The sequence below is a fragment of the Parasteatoda tepidariorum genome, chromosome 9 (genome assembly GCF_982258835.1).
Source record: "Parasteatoda tepidariorum strain Cologne lab strain chromosome 9, Ptep-v5.0, whole genome shotgun sequence".
NCBI classification, from domain to species: Eukaryota; Metazoa; Arthropoda; class Arachnida; order Araneae; family Theridiidae; genus Parasteatoda; species Parasteatoda tepidariorum.
In genome coordinates this window covers 93863739-93889064 of record NC_141763.1, presented here as the reverse complement: position 1 = coordinate 93889064, position 25326 = coordinate 93863739, and the positions used below count along the sequence as shown (strand labels likewise).

General features: G+C 32.1%; 1 protein-coding gene across 1 annotated transcript in view; it reads right to left on the bottom strand.

The window, feature by feature from the left end:
- Positions 1-25326, bottom strand: part of LOC107437756 (pancreatic triacylglycerol lipase) — a 35681-nt gene that overhangs the window by 7929 nt on the left and 2426 nt on the right. The window contains exons 2-5 of the mRNA XM_043047797.3: positions 17377-17633; positions 10662-10808; positions 7588-7696; positions 3521-3637 (exon numbers count right to left, since the gene is read on the bottom strand). Of these exons, the coding sequence (XP_042903731.2) occupies positions 3521-3637; positions 7588-7696; positions 10662-10808; positions 17377-17633 (630 nt within the window). The remainder of the gene's footprint in view (positions 1-3520; positions 3638-7587; positions 7697-10661; positions 10809-17376; positions 17634-25326) is intronic.

Genomic DNA, 25326 nt, shown 5'->3' with positions numbered 1-25326 from the left:
GTCAAGTTCTCGGACTGTCTTGCCTTGAGATCTACAGTTCGAGATAAATCATAGAATCCATGCAGTAACACGTAACAGTCTGAAGTAGGAGCTGTAGTTCTTTGCGTCTATGATGGGTTTAATAGTAGTAACATTAAATGTTTGAATTTCTTTATTTTTCTTTAACTCCAAATTATGAGAGTAACCATTTTTAGAATCTGGCCAGCTTTCTGAGGGTTCGGTCAGCCAAGTGGGTTCGTTCCACCAGAAGTTGAGATCTTTCAGTGTAGATGGTTGAACACTTCTTGATAGTTTGTCCGCTGGATTGTCTTGTCCCGGGCAATGCCGCCACTGTGAAGGGACAGCGTCTGAAATGATTTCTGTTACCCTGTTGCCCACCAATGTTTTCCATCTGTTGGGATTACCCCTAATCCAACCAAGGGTGAATTCAGAGTCTCTCCATAATGTGGCAACAGATGGCGACAGTCCAGTTTCATTGCAAAAATATTTCAGCAGTCTGGTACCAATCACAGCTGATAAAAGATCTGAGCGTGGAAGACAAACTTTCTTTACAGGTGCAAGTCTTTTGCGGCTGTATACTAAATGGATACTTAATTGATATTTATGAGAAGTAACTATGCGCAAAACCACACCATAAGCTCGCTCAGATGCATCGCAGAAAATATGAATATTGAAGGAATCAAGCGATGAAATTCCTATGTAACAAGGAATTTCCTTAACGCAGATAGCATCAAGCTGGTTTTTAACTGTATGCCAAATAGTAGCCAAGATTGTCGGCAAGATTTCATCCCAATTGATTCCGATAATCCCAGTATCTTGAAAGAGATTCCTTCCAATTATTGTGAATGGTGTCAACAGTCCTAAGGGATCGTATAAGCTTGCAGCACAGCGGAATAACCACCTCTTAGTAAGTGGCTTATCTAGAGGAGCACAGAGAGAAGTCTTGAAAGTGTTGCTCAAAGTATCAGTTTTCGTGTTCCATGTAATGCCTAAAACTGTAGTTTCGGTCTTGGAATTGCCTTTGTTAGTTTCTAGCAAGTGTTGAAGCTTCTTAGAGTTAGTAGCCCATTTTTCCATCGGTGGTTTTATGAGTGTCATCGAATCTTTGATTTCCTTTTGTAATACCATTATATGTGATTCAGTTTCTAGACTAACCAAAAAACCATTCATCGGTAAATATTTATCTAAGAGTGCTGCAGAAGTAGGGAAGTCATTTATATGATTAGTGGTTAGTTCTCGTGTAGTAGCACACAACAGAAATAGGCAGCAAGACAGTCCGAATGGTAATCGAGTGAATCTGTACATAGTTACTTCATCTGTGAATGTATCTGTTTTTGAAGACCCTTTCTTTTTTTTGTACCAGAAGAATCTCGTTGCCTCTCTGTCCTTTGGATGCAAAACCAATTGTAGGAAAGCTTGTTTACCATCAAAAGTTAGGGCAAATTCATGCAGTCGAAAATGTAGAAGACAACCAACAGTCTCAGGTAGAAGATTGCGACCAACTTCTATAGAGTCGTTTAATGATGGCATGCCTGAAGCATGTGACGAGGCGTCAAAGACGATTCTCCATTTTATATCATCTTGCTGCTTCTTTTTCACTGCATGATGTGGCAGATAATACACGGTGTTTTCAGTTTCATCTGCAGATGGGCAACTTCAATATGTCCTTGTTCAATGTAATTCTACAATTTTTCGTACTGCGTCTTCAAAGATTCATTTGATGTGAGTTTTTTTTTAAGTGACTGAAATCTGCTCTCAGCAGTAGTTTTGTTTGTTGGTAATGTTGGCACCATAGCTTTCCAAGATAATGACACGACCCTACGATTATCAACTAATTTAAAGGAATCACGAAAGTTCTTCAAAACAGTCGAATCATGTTTAGACATTTCTCTATCCTGGAAAGTGGTGATTTCAATTGTTTCCAAGTCCCAGAAGCAAAATACATTTTCAGTGACAGGTTCTTGTTGAGTGAATGTGTTGAGGTAGTTTACAGTAGCTACATTGGAAACTGTTGTGCATGATCGAGGTCCACTTAGAATCCATCCCAAATGTGACGAAATCAATGCAAGGGATTCTGACAGCTTAACTGGAGCTTCATGGTTTAATACTTGCCTGTAGAAATCAGTACCAATCAAAACTTGTATAGGTAGATTTTATAAGTAATCGTAAGGGTCAGCCAGTTTCATTCTTTTCAGGAATGCGAACCGTGAAACATCAGATGGAGCAGGTGGATGTGACACGTATTCATTAAGCCTTCAAATGCTTCAATATTAACTGAAGACTGATTCCGAATGCTCGATAGTTTAAGCTTTAATTTTTGTCTCATATAGGAAACATTCGCTGTAGATTCAAATCCTTGCACTTCTAATGGTTTTGTAGAAATAACTGTTAATTTTAAACTATCAGCAAGATCAGTATGAATTTATCTAGACAGGCTACCTCCCTTCAGAAGACAACGGGTCAATCTTGTAGCACCAGTCGGGCCTATTATAAAAACTCTTGCAGTTTGCAAATGCGCAGTGTTCGGTGTTGCAATATCGATCTTGTGAGTAGATGTAGTACCTGGGTGATCAGCACTGTTCTTACAAATTGAAATACTTTTGTCATTGCACATTGTCGTATACTTTTGTCATTGCACTACATCAATTTAGTATTCCGCATCCGAAAGTAGCATGTGTATATCATTATCCACTGTTTCCGTGTCATTAAATATACTTCGTCAAGACGACTACAAGTGAATTCAATATCCGCATTCGATGTAGAATTTAAAGTGTCCTTTAGTTGGCTAATGAAGCGAGTAATATTAATTCGAATTGTTCTACGTTTGCGCTTCAATAGTGCCATTTTGTTAGGCGAATCATTTTGCGTTGAAGTCATTCTGATTATGAACTTCTATGTTTCATTCAATAAAGAATTGTTTAGTTACCGAAATTTTCGTTCACTTTTCAATGCTCAATTTTTTAAAAAAATTAGACGCAGAACACGTGTTGCAGCTTAATTTTTGTAGTACAAAAGATAATCGTTCGTAATATATATTTTTAGAATCATAATAAAAAATTATGTAAGCGAAGTATGCACATTATTAATCATACAGCAAATACATAAGTGAGAAAAAATAACGTTTTCGAAGTTATATCATATAACTAGGAAGGATGAGGAGATTCTAAACATCAATACCAATTTTATTTAAAAATCAAAATTGGTGCTGCTTAAAAAATTTTTCTCCTGTAAACACAGCCAGCCTTGCGATACCTAAACGAACTTTCCTCTTAGACGTCTTGCAGTCTTTTTATCAGTTATTTTAGAAAATACAAAATATACGGGTATTTAGTTTTGGGGTAGCTGATTCCGACCCTTGTGTGGCACTCTACTCGGAACAAAATTGAGGCTCAAGCAAAGAGTGAAAATCTAATCTTTCAGGACAAATCAAATCTCGTTTGGCGAATAACATCTGCTGTTTAATTTGTACTTCCGGATTACTTGTGACGTGCGAAATGAAATCTGGGTGTATGGTACTTACCCTCAAAATAGGTTTTTCCAGCAGTCGTCTGTAAAACATCAACAAAGATAGCATCACTCCTATCTAAACGAACTTCTTTGGGTGCATTGTCAAAGTATGGACCTGGTGGATCCAAGGCTACAAAATAGATAAAAACAAGTCATAAAATTTTGTGTAAGTTACTAAATTTTATGAAAGTGTAAGCGTAAATTTTTTTAATAAAGGGTAGCAACCTATCAAACTTAATCGAAATGGAAAAAATTAACAAATTTTAAAATGTAAGAATTTACCAATTTTTGTTTTCAAACATGCACGAAATTATCAAGTTAATAAGTACACAGATCTCATCAAACCTTATTAAATTACATAAATGCAAAATATTCAATAAAAAGGCAGAAGCTTTTATAGTTTTATTAGGATCTACGAATAGACCTGAAAATGTAAATTTTCAGTTACAAACCAGTGGCCGGTACACTCTAATAACTCAGTCACTTTTTTTTCAAGCCTAATGAATTTTCCTCATGCCTAATGACTTAAGCCATTTTTTCCTCCGGTCCTGCTGGTTACCAATACCGATCGGGTCTTTCTATTTAATAGCCAATTTTTCCTTTTCTGTACTTGAATTAAATCATATTTCTTAAAAAAAATTTCTGGTAGAAATAATCTATGGCTATAAAAAGAAAATTCAATTATATAAACAAAACGAATATGTGACAAAATTTAGCTAAACATATTGAATTGTCTTCACCAAGTTAGAAAATTCAATGAGTAATTAAAAAATATCGAAAAATAAAGGATTGGAAAAATTCACTGGTTGTTCATTAAATTAAGGTCGCCTATATTCTTCTGCTGACTCGCCACGTGACGAGTAGTTATTTTCAGTTCTATCTACGATCTTATTAAAGCTCGATTAGAAAATATGGAATTTTTGAAGAAATTCCTTACGATGTCAAAAGATTTCACACGGAATCGTGATGGATTAGGGGATTAAGCGCTCGTCTTTCAATGAGGTGACCGGGTTCGAATCCCAGGAATGGCTGGTCATTACGTATTCCGCACCCGGCTCCCACCGACCACAGTGCTGACGTAAAATATATCCAGTGAATGATGGATCATGGGGTTAAAGTCCTATTGCTGTCAGGCTCACCGTGGAAAGTTTTCGTAGTTTTCCTTTCCATGTAACGCAAATGCGGGTTAGTTCCATCAAAAAGTCCTCCACGAAGGTAAATTTCCCCTAATACTTGATCCAGGAGTTTCCTTGGCTTCTTGTTTTGGTTCAAAATTACAAGGCTACAGAATTGAAGATTAGTAGTCACAAACCCATAAATTGGGTCGGCTGTTCAAAAACGATTATAAAAGATTTCATATTAACACTTGCTCTGTAATATTTCGACGTATATTTTCGATGCAATTTTTCGACGCACGCACTATCATAGGATATAGTCTTTTCTCCAAAATATTTTCCTAAATGTTAACGCCTAGATAATAAAACAAGAGTGCTTTCATTGAAGCAGTGGTGACAATTAGTTTATTGCTGGGTGTCCACGTCTTGTCCACAGAAAAACAATGGAAATGGACAAAAAATCAGATTTTCAAACTTTGAATTTCTATTTTATTTTCTATTTAGGCACTCTAACCAGTAATGGTTTTATTTCATTTTATTTTATTTTATTTTATTTTATTTTATTTTATTTTATTTTATTTTATTTTATTTTATTTTATTTTATTTTATTTTATTTTATTTTGCAACCACCGTTGAACAGACGACCCAATTTTTTGGGATTACGATTACTAATGATCAACTCCTTTGCCTTTTAATTTTGAACCCAATTCAGAACACAAGGGAAATACTAAATCAAGTATTGGTAGGTGTTTGTCTTCTTCAAGATCTTTTTTAAGTAAACAAGCCCGCATTTGCTTTATATGGGGAAGAAAAGCACGAAAACCATATCTAGCCTGACAACAAGGTTAACTCTAACCCATAATAGGTCTACCACTGCGGATATTTTACGTCAGTACTGTGGTCGGTGAAAGCTGAATGCTGACTTTGCATCGTCCCGCCATTGCTGCGATTCGAACCCAGTCACCTCATTGGAAGGCGAATGCTCTATCCCCTAAGACAGTGGTGCGCAAATTAGGGATCGCCTGAACTTTTTTGGGGGTCGCCAAATTGTTATGAAATGCATTATCCCTGCATGCTGCATACCATACAGTGTACATATAAGGAGTGAAGCGCCGTCACTCCCTGTTTAATTGCAATTTCATGCTGTCTACCCTTTCTTATGGTGCTGCACCATTAACAGGTTCGAATAAAGGGCTCAGAGGCTTAATTCAGAAGGTGGCGCCTCATATGGTATTTTATCACTGTATGATTCATCGGCAAGCTCTTGTTGCAAAAGATATGGATGAAGAGTTGCACAACGTATTACAAGACGCTGTTAGTTCAATTAACTACATTAAATGCAACAGCCACAACAGCCGTCTCTTTTCAATACCTTGCAATGAGATGGGCTCAACGTATGAGAGATTTACTGTTAGACACCGAAGTCAGATGGCTTTCACGAGGGAAAATACTACGACGGATATTTGATTTAAGAAATGAAGTGTACACGTTTTTAATCGAAAAGAAACATAGATTGGCAAGTTATTATATCAATGAAGTTTGGCTAGGGAAGCTGAGCTATTTAGTTGATATTTTCGAAAAACTTAACGACTTAAATTTGAGCTTGCAGGGTGAGAATTCAACTATCATAACTGCAGCCAGTAAAATTCAAGCTTTTAAGAATAAGCTTAGTCTCTGGCAAACTGAACTGAATAAAAACAACACCGACATGTTCCCTTGCTTTAACGATTTTATCAAGGAAAATAATATAGATATATTTACATTTAAAAACATCATTTCCAATCACATTGAAAAGTTAAAGAAAATTTTTTCGAGAAGATTCGAGGATTTTCCTGAAAATATTGGTTGGATTCGTGATCCATTTTCCTTTGACATATGCAGTTCAACTCTTCAAATTAGTGAGAACTACTGAGTCGAAATCAATTTAAGACTCAGCCTTGACAAAAATTTTGGCTATCCGTGGAAAAACAATATCCCATTTTATGCAAGAATGCCATCAGAGTGTTAATACAATTTGCATCAACGTATTTATGTGAAACTGGATTTAGCAAACTAGTTTCAATAAAAACTAAATACCGCTCGTGTTTAAACCCTGAAGATGATATGCGAATTGCAATTAGCAACATACATCCAAACATCGATGAGATAATTAGAAACTTGCAGCCACATACATCTCATTAAAGGGCAATTTACTGATTTTTGTGTTATACAAAAAGTATTTTCTTAAAATTATAAATAAAATTAATATGAGTCAAATATGATGATGTTTTTATTCGATAAAACGAAATAAATGCGCGAAATATACATCTTATTTGTGAACATTTATCTCTAGGGGTCGCCAAAACTTTTCTTTCTACTAAAGGGGTCGCAGTCGAAAAAAGTTTGTGCACCACTGCCCTAAGAGATCACGGCTCAACTAGTAACATTCTTTCCACCTCGGAATCCATCATGGTCTTCATCTCACTGTTTTCTAATCAGAACCCGCCCTAAGGATTCCAAATTATTAACTAGTAAATTAGCTACATAATTAAAGTATTCGCCAATTTTCAAAGGTCTTCGCTAAACGCAAATCTTTATAATTAATATTTTCCCCCTAGAAAACTATTTTGGGGAAAATTGTTTTAGGTTTATATTTTATTTGGACCCAGTTCTAATTGGTTATACGGCTTATTTACAGTGTAATCGAATAAAAAATACTGATTCGTTTAGAAAAATTTATTTTGACGTAATTTTAATTTCTTTCGAGTGGAAAAAATCATTCGCCTGTATATTCACCCGAACACAATTTTATTCACCAAATTTACGATTTTATTGCATTTGGCGAGGTAGCGAATGCTTAACTCTGATAATTTTAAGGTGTATCAATTCTTTATTAATTTTTTGTCAATTTGAAGTACTTTCTTAAAATGAATCTATCTGATTGTGAAACAAAGCATCTTATCTGACGCAGATTTAATTTCCATACCTGTGATTCTGCCCAAATTTCTAACTCTCTCTCCAATGTAACTGACCAGCTGACCTCCAAAGCTGTGACCAATCAGATGGATGTTTTCTGGTTCCAATCCAGTTTGATTCTATACAAATAGAAGAGATGAACTTAACGTTGAAGTTGAATAGAAGAGAGTTGACTGGTATTTTTACACATAAACTATACCATGTCACCGGCTATTTTAGTAACTGAATATGAAAATATGAAAGTAAAGTGAAACATTCTAAGCGACGAGCGAAGTTTTAACATCTTACTATATCGTCCTCGATTTCATAAGCTGAAATAGATAATGCAAGTGCAATGTCGAGTTAAGTCGTTATAGGTCAACAACGTTTCGTCATGAAAAGACGAGTTAATTCGTCAGCGGTTGTTAATAATGTGTTAAGTTTAAGAATGTGTTATTTTAACATTTATTTAGTTTCAGAAAGATCAATTTATTATAGAGTTTTTGCATTCTTTAGCTAAACATGGGTTCCACAACTCTGTAGTGCTTAAGTGATTTTTCTTCTCTTTTGGAATCAGACATAGTTTATAATACCGTTTGATTTCTTTATGTTAAGATTGTTTATTTAGGGCTAATTTAAAATTTAAAATAATGCCATTCAGCGAATTATAATTTTATAAATGCTTTGATTCAGACTGTTAGGTTAAGGTTTTGTGCATATGTGAAAAATTAAAGAGATGAACAAATATGATATGATGGAACAAAGTTAAAATATGAAAAACTTATGATGTATTATTTTAATAAAGTTGTTTTTTATTGATACTCAGGAAAAATGCTCAAAAATATTCACTGATTTTAATGTTTTTTTATTTAGATAAAAACAATTCTATCAAACTGGCGTTTAAAACAAAATAAGCGATCGTGAATTAACTTGGTTCTTACTTTTAAAAATTAATTATCTTTAGAAAATGAATATCTATCATGATTAGAGCTCAGCTCTTTTTATCCCGATGAAATGTGTATTCATGGAATCAAAATAAAGATTTATATTAATTTTGACACCTCAATTATGGGTTTTTACTTTTAATTCAGTATGAAAAATATGCCATCCAAACCAATATTAAAAAACATCAGCTTCATAAGTATAGAAACAAGAAACAATGATTTACACATTATCTCTTTTAATCTTTGATAAACGTCTTATTAATAAGATAAATTAATTATTCTGCGCTTACAACCATATATATCAGTATATTTCTTACGCTATTTGTAACGAAATTAAAAGTAAAAGAAACGCACTTTTATTTGCACTTTGGTACGTTCTAAATTCAGTACTTTTACTTGTTTTTCCGAAAATTTTTTTAGAAACAAATATTTTTAACGTAAATGTCAAAATTTAGCGTTACTTTCTTTTGAAAGTTTTTAAAACTTTCCCTCAAAAAAATTATTTTTTCGATGTTTTTGACATATTTTTTTTAAATTTAAAAATTTTACAAATTCTAGTTAACTTTTTTTCCAAACTTAAGTAACTAGATATCCCATTTCAAAATTTCCCAGTACCCAACTAAACTAACTAGATTTTTTTCCAAACTAATGAAAGTTAGGTATTTCAATTAGATATTTTCATTCCCTATTTCAATGATTTTTGTGTCATTTTCCTGCATTTCAGAGTTTAATAAATTAAAATTTAATGCTTCCTAAATTGAAAACAAAATTTTTTCCTTACACATTTTTTAATGAAAATTAAGATTAATTTAAATTTTTGATTTCCTCAAAATTTTCTTTTAAATCGTTATTTATTTTTGCAAAATTATATTATTTATTTTTGTTATTTATATTTTTTTATTAACTTTTGATCTAATGATGGTGCCTTCACGTTATAGGACTCAATCTTAATGGTTCTAACTAATGCAGACACTATTTTAAATTATGTAATCTAGCATAAAAACGTATTTTCTCTCAATAAGCATAACTTTTTTTTTTAACAGATTCGGATTTCCTAGTCCAAATTATAGGGGGTAGCCGCAATCTGGGAAGTATAGTCTCCATAGCTTGGCCAGGAGTGAGATCCAAAAATCGGACTAATTAACGTTAATTTTACTTTTTTGGTATGTCGCTATTTCTCGAGAAATTGAAACCTTTTTGCATACAATTATAAAATTCATTTTTGTTTAATATTTATTAAATAATTATTAAATTATTATTAATTAATAAAATAATTGTCAATTAATAAAATTATAATTATAATTATAAAATTATAATTATAAAATTATAATTATAAAATTATAATTATAAAATTATAATTATAAAATTATAATTATAAAATTTTAATTATAAAATTATTATTTATTTTGTTAAATATTTATTTATTTTTATCATTTTATTTAAAAAGAGTTGAAAAATTTTGTGTATTACTGTATAAAATTTTGCATGAAATTGTCTTTGGATAAACGAATTTTATTAATGTGAGCAAAGGTTTTTCAATTCGCTGAATTTCTTAAGATACAGCGGAATACATAAAAAATAAAAATGACATTAAACAATCCGAACTTTGGATTGCTCTCCTGATCAAATTATAGGGACGATATTTCCAAAATACAGCTACCCCCTATATTTTGGGGTTCAGAAATCCGAATTCATTGAAAACAAGGTCTATTTATTCAGAAAAAGTACATTTTTGTGCCTAAATTCATAACTTGAAATATTGTCTGCACTAATAAATAAGCCTATTTGAAGTCACCGGCACGAGCTATGAAGATTGAGTCCTCTAGCGTGAAGATACGATTATAAGATCAAAAGATTTTCCGCAATGGTCTGATTCTTTTTGAAGAACTGTAGACATGCAGGCAAGAGAAAAAAGAGAAGACAAGTTGTCAAAATCCACTTGATTGTAAATGAGTGTCCCGTATCAATAATAAGGCAATATACAGAGAAAAGTGTTTATAACCAGCTACTACTCGGAAAATTCAATGGTATCAAAAATAATTTAATTAAATTTAAATATATGACTTTGTTTATTTCTCAAACTTTTCCAGGTGTTTGTGAATTGAATTCGTTGAAATAAAGACAGTAAAAAAATATGGATAATATTCAAGTTATACCAAACCATTATTAAATGAAGAAGTTTAGCTGTATACGCTCCGACCAATCTGGCGTTGGCTGCTGCTTGAGCTGGAGTACCGCTTGCTTCACGTGACCAGTCTATTAAGATTACATTGTAAGAGGAATACTTCAAGAGCTCTTGCATTATACCCTGTTGGAATTGAAAAAGAACTGTTACATTCTCAAAGTGCAACGGGCTGCGATTTTCCAATCCGGTGACTTTTAACAACTCGCTCTTCTGCATGGCATTTTCGTAAATAACTTGATTCGTGACTTCTTTTTACAGTTAAGGTAACAAATTTTTAAAGAAATAAAAACTTGCATTATAATTGGATCTAACTGCTGCCTAGTGGAAAACCTCCAAAAAAGGGAGCGAGTCGTTAAAAGTTGCTGGATTGTAAATTAGCAACCTTAAGTAATGCTGGGTACTAGGTGGAAATAAAAAATTTTCCCCAATCCAGTACAGGATACACGGCAAAAATTTTATTTGTTTCATGACCGGTTCCGGGCATGGATCCACTTGCATGGTGCCTATGATAAAGTGATTTCTACAAATGTTAGTGCATTATATTTTTACCGGGACTCGTACACGCGAATGGTGTGTTTAATCACTGTAAGTCCATGTTCGGTGGCCATCCTCTTGCATGTTTGATTAGCTCTCTTGTTTGGGTAAGCACTTGACTTTCTACGGTTTAACTCGTTTTTTCAGTTGCAGTTCTTTTTTCACTCTTAAAAATTTTAATTTGAAATTCATCAGGTTTACTAAAAATTCGGAGAAAATAGATTTTTATGGAAAACGAAATTTCCAGTAAAATTATTTTGGTTTATTTAATTTGTTTCATGAATTTTCAATTCGCGATCGCAACGCTTGAGTACGCCTTCCATCGGGAGCCTGTAAATATCAGACATTAATTTATCTCGTTTTCATTTAGTCCCATCAAAATCATTGACCATGACGGACGCCATTTTCTTAGCAGCGAATAAAAATAAAAATTTCCCTAAGGAAAAGCTGAAGAACTTGAAAAAACTAACCAGAACATGCCAAACATTGAAGCAGAACACGCCAAGCTTTTGAAGAACAATTTCTCAATAATTTTTCCCGTTCTAGTACCAACAACATAACTTACAATTTCATGATTACTTGCTGTTACCGATGTGTATATTACGGTAAAATAAATTTTTCTGTCTTCAATTCATTACAAATTAAAATGAAGTCAACAATGCTTTCGTCATTCCAATAAATAAATGTGATTTCAGAACGTCAAGAACTGCAATAGTTATAGAATATTCTTCTTTGTTATAGAACAGTATATATTTCTGTATCTATATAATTCGGAAAACAACAATAAAGAATCAACCAAATTACTTGAAATAGTGTCATTTGTGCTGATGATTAATAAATTTTTTTATCGTTTTCTTGGTAAGTATTTCTTAGTTTTGAAAAAATAGATAATTTCAACTAGAATTCAGCTGTTCTGTTTTTAAGCTACATACTATTCAAATTCATATCGAGATCTTACAATTATAAAATTTTGATGTGTGGTATGTTATCTAAAAGTAATAAAGGGATAATCTATGTACATATTATTTGAAAATAAAACTTTCAAACGAAGAACATTTCATTTGGAACTCTGCTGATTTATAAAGAAGGCAAGTGTTATGATTTCTATAATAAAAAATTAGCTTGTAAATTTTTTTTTCTTATTTGATGGTAATTCTCTACAGAATGGTTTTTTGCATCTTACTAAGAGCTGATTAAGAACTATAAGAATAATAAGAATAGAAACTATATGAAAGTTTTTATTTCAATGTAAAGAATTCTTAAAATCGTTTTTTTTATCCTAATACTTTATTTTCCGTTTTATAGTTTATAATTTTTTGATAAAAATTGTTGTCAAAATACTTTTTTCGAAAACATAAATGGTATAACATTATGTGTTTATGTATACTTTTTGCATATTCTAATGTTTCAAGTAATATGATTCAGAAAAGTATGAATAAAAATTCGGTACTTATGTATTAATGCAACAGCAGCTACAGATTTGGCGGTTTTTAAGTGCCGCCAATCTACACCTAAAATTTTTGTGATAAATCATTAAATGAAACACTTTATTTAAAATCAAAGTAGTTTATCGGATTTCGGTGGACAATGGGCAAAATATTTCGCTCCTGAAAAAATAAAACTGCAACTTGTTCTATTTTTGGCAAATCCCAACGACGCATTTTTGTAGCACTAAAAAATGGTAACAAAAATCGAAGAACAAATAAAGCATTTTGGAATTCTTCTGATTTATAAAACAGGTAAGTGTTAACTTTTATAAAATAAAAAATTTTACTTTTAAGTCGTTTCTTTCTTATTTGATGATAGTCTTGTATAGAATGGTTTTCTGCGTCCGATTATGAATCAGAAAAGAAAAAACATGAAAGTTGTTTATTTTAATGTATGGAATTTTTAGAATTGTTTTTTTCTTTTTTGCTTTGTATCGTAAGCATTCTTTATTTTACGTTTTTTAGTTTCTAAACAATGATTTTTATTGAAACTTAAAATTTTTTGATAAAATTGTAGTCAAAAAAATTTTTTTACGAAATTGAATTTTATAAAATTATGAGGTTTATGAATACTTTTTGTTCATTTTAATTTTTGATGTAATATGATTCTTAAAACTATGGAATGTAAAGTTTAAATAGGCCTTTCATGTTATATCATTAAATTTAGTAAAACTATTTCTCGGGCATTAGGTTTTAACTCTTATAAGAATATACATATTTTTTTCTGTTTATGTGCAAATATTTTTCCGATGTGTTTTGGATGTTCCTTCTCTAAAATAAAAGAGATACCATTTTGTTTTCGTTTGCATAAGATAGCATATTACACATTTTTCTTTTTTAAATTTAATTAGCCACGATAAAGAAGGAACCTTGACATGCTAAACGCTACATTAAAGACGTCTCTAGAGTAAATGAATGACTGTTCATATAGAAATCGCGGGTATTAGTCTCATACAACAACATCCCCTATAGTTCGTCGTGATCGCGAATTATTAGCGTCAATCTTACTTAGATTCTACACAGTCCAGTCACATTAATGTGACCACCACCTACTTTCGACGTCAAAGTGAAATAACCAATCGCAGAGTGTAGGTGGCAGCACATTACAGTATATATTGGATGTCCTAGGGCATCGAAAAGCATTTCAGTCGTTGGCGCAATGCAGAAATGTAGCGATTTATCCGACGTCCAAAAGGGCATGATTATTGACTTTCGGGCCGAGGGTGGAAGCATTTCGGAAACGACTGATTTTGTGAACTGTTCGCGCACCGCCGTGGTAAGAGTATACCGTGCATGGCAAAATGGCACTATACAAAACAAGCGGCATGGCACATGTGGTGCACCACGGGCCAAAGATGGCAGAGGCGAATGAAGGCTACGGAGATGCGTTCAGACGAATAGACGTGCAACTGTTGAGCAACTGACCGTCCAGATTAACCAAGGGTCTACCAAGAGTGTATCCTCAACAACTGTTCAGCGAACGCTGCTGCGCATGGGCCTCCGCAGCATACGCCTGGTTAATGCACCCATGCTGACTGCTGTTCATCGGTGACGAAGGCTGGAATTTGAACGCCAGTACCGCTACTGGACGTCCACAGAGTGGCAACAGGTGGCTTTTTCCGATGAATCACATTTTATGCTCCATGGGACAGATGGCCGTTGGCGTATACGGCGTGAAACGTCTGAAAGCAACACCCTGCAACAATTGCCGGAAAGCTGCAGGCTGGAAGAGGGAGCGTTATGGTTTGGCGAATGTTTTCCTGGCATTCACTGGGTGCACTCATCATTGTGGAAGGCACGATGGATCAGTACAAGTACGTATCTGCCCATGCGGACCATGTCCACCCCTACATGCAGATGATTTTTCCTCAGAATGATGGCATCTACCGCCAGGACAATGCGAGGTGTCATACAGCTCGCAGTGCATGTGCGTGGTTCGAAGAACACCAGGTTGAATTTACCGTACTCCCCTGGCCGGCAAACTCACCGGATTTAAACCCAATCGAGAATCTGTGGAATCACCTTGATCGGGTTGTTCGTGCCATGGATCCTCAACCGCGTGATCTAGCGCAGCTGGCCACGGCACTGGAGTCGGCATGGCTCAACATCCCAGTGAACACTTTCAGAAACCTAATTGACTTTCTTCTTGCACGTCTCGTAGCGGTCCGCTCAGCCAAAGGTGATTATTCTGGCTTTTGACAGGTGGTCACATTAATGTGACTGGACTGTGTATAATTGAGTACATGACACTCGAGGAGAAGAATGCTGCTAAAATCACATGGTAGTGTCTAATCACGAGGTTGCGAATGACATAGTCCTTTAGTTTTTGTAGAGCTTTTAGTCTTGATTTTTTTCACGAAGAATCAATTTTATACTTGTAGGCAATGTCACGCGTGTGTGACATTTGGTGCTTATTGTGACAACCTAATTGGTTGCTGAATCGTGGCATAAACGAACGCCACGATTTACCTAAGCATGACATCGCTTGTAGGTACCCATTTGCAGAAACTTTAGGAACGTCAGGCTGAACTCGGTTAGATGACTTTCAGAAAACAACGAAATTGTGATGTCATTTTGGCTGAAATTACTTATTTTACAATATTTTTATTTACGGATAACATTTTAATTTAATAATAAAACTTTATGTCAAACTACGTGCAAATGCCTTTTCTTATGTTTCAGGTATTGTATTTTACGCGATGAGTCAAGTTCACTACTATTAAATTGTGTACTACCAATAAATTGTGCAAATCTTTACAAGGTGTACAGAACTGTACAGATACAGTCAATACTGGCACCTTTATTCCATTAAAATAAACGAATTCCTCACGAAAAAACCCCTTTATTTTTTCTTTTTGCTGAAAATTTAGAAAAAGTTTTAAAAGTTGAAGAAAATAAAAATAAGTTAATGGAATTCTTTATAAAAACACCATAAATTGATTTTTGAATATTCGTAGATTAAACAATTTTTTGGCGTTTATTATGCTTCATACTTTCTCATAGATATTCCTTAATTGTTTCAAACGACGATATTATAAATTAGCTTTACTAACTATTGAAAAAAATAGCTAATTAACATTAGCTGTATAGTCTCAAAAACAGCTGGTTTCACGATTAAGTTTAAAATGTATAAAATTTTGAACTAGATTGCATATAGAATAACCGTTTTAAGGTTACGCGATTCAATTATAAAATTCATTTGTTTTGGTTAATATTTATCACGTAATTATAAATTTAATTTCGGTAAATATTTATTATTTTTTATCATTTTATTAAATAAAAGTCAAAATTTTTTTGAATTGTTAGGTATACAAATTTTTAGGTCATTTTAAAGTACGATGTAAAAATTACTTTACAATTTACCTTACCATACCTAAAATTGTATACCTTACAATTTAAACATTTTCCACTCTTGTTTAATAAAACAATAAAGAAATTTTAATATTTACTGATATGTATTTTTTGCATGAATTATCTTTGGATAAACAAATTATATAATTGTGTGAATTTTTTCTAAATTGCACTAAAAAAGTTCTCGTGATATGGCAAAATACGCAAAAAGTAAAATAAGCATTTAAGGGGTTCAAACTTTAGACCACTCACTCCCCTAAGTAAACTATGTTGACCATATTTTCGACATTGCGGTTACCCCCTATAATTTGGGAGTCAGAAATCAACATCGGTTGAAAAAAAGGTATGTTTATTCAGAGAAAGAGATTTTTATGTCTAATTTCATAATTTAAAATATCGTGTGCACTAGCTAATTAGTATATTTGTGGTCACCCCCTTGAATCATTAACACTTAGAAAGACTGAAACTTAGTAAATACCTATATTTCCCAAGAGCAGTCAAAATGACTGCATTGTGAAAAAATAACTAAACTGTAAAGAAATTTGTCAGTTTTCAATATTTTTTATATTATTTATATTTAAACAACAAAGTATTAGTAAATATTAACAACAACAAAATGTACTTCACTTGGAAAAGAAATTATGCATTATTATTTGTACATTTTCTGCAAATGAAAAAGCAGTTAAAATGATTTCCTTGGGCAATCTAGTGTTAAGAATGAGTCCTAGAATGTGAAGATCCGAACATTATATCAAAAGTTGTTCTGGATGGTTAGTTTTTTATTGGCGCACTGTACATGGTTGGTCGTTTTACTAATTAACATCACACAAGATCTGCACAATTGGCTACTGGTGACAGATCAGATGGATGATCCTGTACCTCCAGAGATGCTATGTAAATAAAAAGAGTAGCATTGGTGTCTGTCACATCGTTGCCAGGGCGACGAAGGTAGAAAATGTGACCTTGTGAATTTTATTTATACAATTTTAGTTATAAGGAGCATAATAAAGAATAAAATGGAACTCCGTTTTCTTTCAAAATGAACAAGAATGTGGTGTAAAATAACTTCAAGATGCATTTATTTAACTTTAGAATCGCGAAGCTTTCTAACTCATTTAGATTGTATCAAGTTAGCACGATATTATATTGCATTGTACCCCGTTTTCAATATTATATACATCAAAGTTGGTTGTATTCATCAAATATTTCTAAAAGAAAGAAAAGGTAAATACCTACAAATTTTATAACATTGTTAAATTAGCAAGTAAATAATATTGTAAAAATCTGTAAAGATAATAAAATGTTTAAAGTTTCCTTACTGTAAGTGATTTTGGATGACCTGTATACCCATGAACGAGTACTTTTACTGTTGAATTATCTTTGTAAGGAGACTTTGACAGTGATTCTGCTGTTGGTTTCAGATCATAGGGCGTCTGTTTATTGGAACGTGTATGCAACAGAAACTTTGTGTGCAGTTCTTGTGGCGGTACACTTACTGGTCTGTACAGAGGATGGTACCAAGGAGGACCGGTATAGAAACATCCCAAATCACCGAAACATTTTGTCGTGAAATTCACTGCAAAAAAGAAATGACATTATTGAACATTCGACGTAAAATCTTTCCTATGTTCATTAGTATTTCAAGAAATTGTTTTTCAAAAAATCATTATTTTCTATGAATCAAGCATTCCAATGCACATTGTTTAATACATTGCACCATTGTTTTGAAAAATGGAGGTCTTTTTGATAAAATGAAATGATCTATAATACAATATATCATATTAATTGCAACACGTGATACATCCGGATATACTACATAATAGAAGTATGAAAGTGATTGTTAAATAATAAATGCTAAAATGCATAGCTGTGTTACGGAAGCGTTGTTGAAGAAAAAAAATAAGAATTTTAACATTTGTTAGATTTATAACTTTCCTTGCATGCAATATTTAACCCTTTTAAGACCTCGATACCTCCATGGCGCATGGCACCTTCCATGTAGTGACTCTTTCCGACACCGGCAGCTCATGATGACATAGACGTGATTTCAATTTGGAGCGCTCTATTTAGAATTTTTAAGTAAACTTAAAAAATGGTTGTTGTGTCAGTTGATAATTTCGAGTAATGTCTCACGGAGAATAAATATTCAATATGCGAATCTAAATTTATTATCACCCGAATTACTTGAAATAGTATCGATTCGTATTGATTATTTTTTCGTTTAAAAGTTAATAAATTTTTATCGTTTTCTTGGTAAGGATTTTTTAATTTTGAATGATAAATTTCAACTAGAATTCAGCTATTCTGTTTTTAAGTTACATATTGAAATTCGTATCGAGATTTTGCAATTATAAAATTTTATTGTGTGGTATGTCATCTTAAAGTAATGAAGGGATAATCTAATATGTATATATAATTTGAGAGTAAAGTTTTCAAATGAAGAGCATATTATTTTGGTGTTCTCCGGATTTATAAATCAGGTAAGTGTTATGATTTTTCTAACAAAAAATTCACTTGAAAATTTTTTTTTTCCAGTTTGATGATAGTTCTCCATAGAATGGTTTTCTATGTCCGATTAAGAAGTTTAAAAAAAATATGAAAGTTTTTTATTTTAATTTGAGGAATTTTTAGAATTGTTTTTTTTTTCTTCTTCGTAAGCATTCTTTATTTTGCATTTTTTAGTTTATAAATAATGAGTTTCATTAAAAGCTAAAATTTTTTGATAAAAATTGTTGCCAAAAAAACTTTTAGTGAAAAATTAAATGAACTTTTTTTGAAAAATTAAATGATATAAAAAGCAAAATTTTCTTAAGGAAAATGCTTAAAAACTTGGAAAAACGAGCCAGAACACTGGAAAACTAATTTGAAGTAATACGATTCATAAAACTATGGGATGTAAAGTTTAAATAGGCCTTTCATATTATATCATTAAATTTAGTGTAACGATTACGCAGGCATTAGGTTTTAACTCTAATAAGAAGATACATATTTTTTTCTGTTTATTTGCAAATATTTTTCCGATGTGTTTTGGACATTCCTTCTCTTAAAAAAAAGAGATACCATTTTGTTTTCGCTTGCATAAGAAAGGATATCAAACAATTTTCTAATTCAAATTTAATTGGTTATAATAAAGAAGGAACGTCACAATGCTACGCGCTTCATTAAAGACTTCTCCAGAGCAACTGAATGACTTCATATAGAAATCGCAGGTATTCGTCTTATACAACATCGCCCCCTATAGTTCGTTGCGATCGCGAATTGTTTCTCTTACAAGGACTAGACTTCTTTTAGCTTTTAAAGAAACTTAACTTTAATTTTCACTCCAAAATGTGTTTCAAAAACTTAAAATTATGTAATGCCCAGAAAATAAATTAATTGAATGAATTTAAAATGAGCTAGATGTGGAATTTGTATCTACCAGCCATCGCTGGGATTCAAACCAAGTTCACCTCATGGGTAAAGTGGACGCTCCGTCTCCTGAGTCATGATAGTAATATTAAATCTTCACAAATTAACTTTTATCACCCATACAAGAGCTAGTTTGAACATCTGCATAATTACAGTTTAAATATGTGCGATATCATGTAATAATTAAGGTCTACATTCAAATTTTTTGAATTTACTTACTGTGGTTATAAACATCACCCGGATACAAATTATTTATGTTTAAATTATTACTTAAAGCTGTACAAATTAATGATGCTGCTATAATTGTAGTCAGCTACATTTTTACTAAACGTTTAACATTTTAAACTAAAAATTAAATTTGTTAAGTTTGTAAAATAATCTAGGAGAAAAATTGTATTACCGACAGAAAAAAATTCCTCGTATTTCTTTTAAATGCAAAGTCTTAAATTTAAATGACTCCCAAATGAAGTTTAATTGTTTCTAAATGCATCGCTCAAGGGCTGCAATAGCGGCACAATTCAAAAAAATCCTGTTTTGAGATAAGTGGGTTTAAAGTTTTCATTGCTAAGGAAAATGCATAAGAAATGCTTTAGTTTGCTTAAACAAAGATTACCTTCAAGTTGAATTATGAGTTGTGCTAGTATTGTTGCTGAAAACATTGTATATTTTCATATTTACACCCAGTGGCGTAGTTTTTTTTTTTTTGGGGGGGGGGGGACAAACCCCCCCCCCGAAATTATTCGTAACTTATTTAATCAAAATGGACAACTCTATAAAAATAAATACAATTTAATTTACAAGTGTTTTTTTAAATAAAGAAATAAAAATTAATAATAAAAATAAAAATCAATAATAAAAATAGAATCAATATTCTTCATCTATGCAAAAAACAATTGTTAGTTTCTTTTTCATTTTACACGTGACCACGCGAGTAATATTGCTGACGAGATCAATTTCAAGGCCGCTGTCTCAACCAATCTCCAGCGTTAGGGGGTAAAAATAAAAGAGATGGGAAAAAAGAATTTTAGTTTATGTTAGTGATTGATTCTTTCGATTATAATCATGGATCGTTGGCTAATTAAAAGGCCAAGAATTGAAACAAATAATGACAAAGATATTGACTCCGTTTCGATAAACGATTGTTTCACTAATATGGAATGTTGTTCGAGTTCAGGAAATAACTCAAAAACAGCAGGTAAGCAATATTTTTTTGTCAAATTTTATTATTCCAGTTTAACTTTCTTCTGATTTTTGCTAATAACGTATTTTCTTGAAAAGAGAATTTTCATTATTATAAATTTTAATTTCCTCAGCATAAAGAAAAGCAAAATAAAAATAATATTTTTTTGTTGACTTTAAATTATTTTATTACACTTGATTCTGTTCTATTTGCTTGATTTAAAATTATTTCATATTGGACATGCCGAAAGATATAAAATAATTGAATAATCGTATATAATAAACATTTACATATTTGAAAGAATTATCTTTCAGAATATTTTTTTTTTACATTTCAATTATTCTTATAAATATGTATAGTTCTATTCCAGATTCCTTCAATTATACACTTAAATATCGAGTTGAAACAAAATTATAAACATTTTTTTTACCCATCAAATATTTTTTCCAAATTATAAGCGTTACAAATCGTTTTTTTTTCAAACGTATACATAAATAGTGCTTCTTTTCTTCCGTTTCTAACAGCTTTGCCCATTTCGTTTTTGAGGTGATTATTTACTTTGTTAGCAATTTTAAATGCGAATCGTATGAACGGCTTTTCTTATTCAATACTGAAAGTTTTTTTTATATTTTCAAGTTTCAAATTTGCTTTAATTTTTAAAACTTTCCTTTGTTTCACATTTTCATTAAAAACATAATTTTCATTGCAGTTTTAAATGAATCAGTTATCGAAAGTGGAAGTGATCCGATGTTAAAAGATATTTCGCGTTTAGAGCATAGTAAAAAATACACTGATGAAGAAAAATGGGAAATTTTAAAAAATCGTTGTATGCCAAATGAATCATTTAAGTTTCCTACTAGTGGAAAAAGAAAATTAAAATTTCAAAGAAAATGGCTGTTAGAATTCCCTTGGTTAGAATATTCAGGAAATTTGGACGGTGCATTTTGTCGATATTGTTTTTTCTTCTGTAGTGAAGAAGTAGGTAAGGGGAGCCATACAGTGCCAAATTCTCTTGTGAAAAAGCCTTTTAATAAATGGAAAAACGCTAAAGAGAAGTTTAATTATCATCAAAATTTAGACTATCACAAAAATGCATGCGTGTCTGGGCAACATTTTATAAGCATTAATGAAAATAAAATTCCTAACGTACATCTTCAACTTGACACTGCGAAACAAGTCACAATTAAAGAAAATAGAAAAGTGTTAACATCAATCATCGAAACTATAATTTTAATAGGCAAACAAGAATTAGCTTGCCGTGGTCATTGTGACTCCGGACCGATAACGATGAAAGCTCCATGCCACAATGATGGAAATTTTAGATCTCTACTGCGCTTTCGAATGGCAGCGGGGGATGAAAGTCTAAGGCAGCATTTTGCTCGAAAGGAAGCCGCTTCTAAAAGCCGCTACGTAAGTCCTCAAATCCAAAATGAGCTCATTGAAATTTGTGGAAGGACTATTTTAAAAGAGCTTGTTGTTAAGATCAACAAGTCTGAATGCTTCAGCATATTAGCTGATGAAACTCCAGACGTTAGCGGGGTTGAACAATTATCACTGTGTGCCCGATATTTAGAAAAAACCGAGCAAGGACTAGTTTTGAGAGAAGACTTTTTGACTTTTGTGCAAGTTGATGACGTCACTGGAAGAGGATTATCAAATAAATTAATCAATACTTGCAAAGAATTAAATTTAAATTTGAAGTTTTTAAAAGGTCAAGGATATGATGGCGCGTCTTCAATGAGCGGAAAGTTGCAAGGGTGTGCAGCTCGTATTAAGGAGATGTATCCACAAGCTTTATACGTTCATTGTGCAAGCCATTCTCTTAACTTAGCCTTAAGCGATACATGTGCTAATTCCTATTTGAGGAATGCCGTAGGCGTTATAAAAGAAGTGATTTACTTTTTCAGGCATTCATGCAAAAGGGAAGCCATTTTACGAAATGAAATTAATGAAATAAATAATGAGGTTAAAAAGCAACGTTTAACGAAATTGTGTGAGACGAGGTGGACAGAAAGACTTGATGCAGTTATTACGTTCAAAGAACTTTTTATTCCAATATTTTACTCTCTGGAAAAAATTCAGGAATCAGGAGACAACGAGTCTTCAAAGAAAGCGTACATTTTGTTACAGTCTTTAAAAGGTGGGAATTTTATTATTTCTTTGATAGTGATCCATGAGCTTTTTTCCTTTACTCACAGGCTATCAACATACTTACAAGGAGTAAAGGTTGATTTAGTATCTGCTGTGGATATGGCAGATGATTTAATAAACCTGTTTAAGAGTGCACGTGAAAACGCCGAATCAAAATTTAAATCTTTATTTGAAAATGCGACTGAATTTGCTGACGAAGTTGGAGAAGAGCTCAAAATTCTCCGCCTTTCAGCAAAACAGAGGAATAGAGGAAATTATCCTGCATGTTCTCCCGAAGATTATTACAGGAAATTGATATTTATTCCTGCTTTAGACCACATTATTTGCCAATTAAATATAAGATTTGCTGCCCATCGAAAAGTACTCACAAGTATTCAAAACATTTTACCCGTTTCAGTAGTAAAATTGAGTGAAAAACAAATTGAAGGGTGTTTGGAAGAAATTTTAACGACATGGCCGGACATATCAGACGTTGCAGCTGCTAATATTATTGTTAAGGAAGTTTTACTGTGGAAGCAACGTTGTACTCAACCTTCAGACGCAGAAAGGCCCCATTCATTTATAGACGCAATAAACTTCTGTGATGAACTTTTATTTCCACACGTCTACAACATCTTAAAAATAGGAACTACCTTACCTGTCACTGTTGCCAGTGTAGAACGCAGCTTTTCGACTTTGAAAAGAATTAAATCATATTTGAGAAACTCCACAAAAGAAACTCGTTTGAACGGACTGGCTCATTTAAGCATACATCGGGAAATTGAAGTAGATATAAATAATGTTATTAACATCTTTTCAGAATCTAAACATCGAAACATCTTTTTGTAACACCTATCAATTTATTTGCTAAAATATATGTACCATATACTAGTACTTGATAATATTTATATATTTTAATGATTTTGCTTTATATGTATCTTATAATTTATTGAAACGAGATATTGCCTGATAGGAAGATATATATATATATATATATAATTTGTATGTGTGTGTCAAAAGTAGATAACCCCCCCCCCCCGAACATTCATCAAAACTACGCCACTGTTTACGCCTGTTCTTAACCCAAAACGCGTGTTTTTTTAGTTGTGCCACTATTGCTGCTCATGAGCCATAATATATATTATTTTATGCTTTTCTTTCCATTGATTAGTTAAAAAATGAATAAATTTGAGAGATATTGCGCATATATTTGAATATAACATTCCTTATCATATTAATTTTCAATGTGGAAGGTAACGAAAAAGCAATGCAATGCGCTAATTTTAAACTATATATAATCTTGCCGTGAAGAATTTTCTGGACTTTATAACAGACAAATAACTTAAATATTTTTAAAAGTTATTAAACTTTTTTTAAAAAATCGTTATTGTGTCTACCTTTTGCCACCTAGATGAAAAGTATCCCAGGTCCAGGTTTATGAAAGCTCAGGTAATGCAGCATTGGAGTAAGTTTTTATATATTAAAAAAATTAGATGACAAACTCTTTTGGCGTAGCTACCACTATAAATATTAAATACTAATTCACTAGTATATAAGACCTGTTAACTTTATTCTGTTTAGTGGTACCTTTTGATGGATGAAGGTTAATATGGTCGATAATTTTATTCCCCACAATAGTGACCTGAGGACGTGATATGAACTCGATGACATGATGGAAGGTATGGTCCACATTAAACAGTTGATTTGCTTACTATAAACTGCTCAATGAAAAAAAATCCGGTGACGTAAATAAAGTATCCCGATAATAAAAGCAATATTGAAAAAGAAAAATGAGCAAAAATCCTATAAACAAAAAATGAGCGAAATGCTATAAACAAAAATGGAGGAAAATAATGAGCAAAATGCTACAAATTTAAAAAAATGAAGAAAAAATATAATGAGAAAAAATGTTATAAATAAATAAACTACATTAATCAACTAGTGGTATTCATTCATCGAATTCTATCACAGATAAAATTCTGGAAGGGGAGTAATGTGGCGCCACTATAAATATCTATATATATATTTCTCTTACACGGCGACAAAAAAGCCTCATTACAACTCCCCGAATGGCAAAGCTAGAAAATTGACGAATGATAGCCCTGCCACTTGCCAAATCTAGCTGAGGTCGCTCAACATATAGCATTTTTAAAATTTTAAAAACGAAAACTAAAATAATAGATCTCTATTTTAGTATTTTGTCGAAAGCACTTTTTTCACGAATTTATATATTACGAATTTATTTGACGATTTTTGATTTATACCACGAATTATACTATAGCACATTTCTAATAGGTTTAACGAAAATCATGTCACTTATTTGAATTCAAATTTATTTTAATGGCTTAGTATTTACCAGAGATGGGCATTTGTCATTCAGAATAATGAATAAAGAATGATGAATAATTATTCAAAATCTGAATAATGAATAATGAATCAAGATTTATTCATTAGTCAGAAATATTTTGAATAAAGAATAAATCATTCATTATTCTTTATTCGAATAAAGAATAAATCATTCATTATTCTTTATTCAGTATCCTTTATTCAT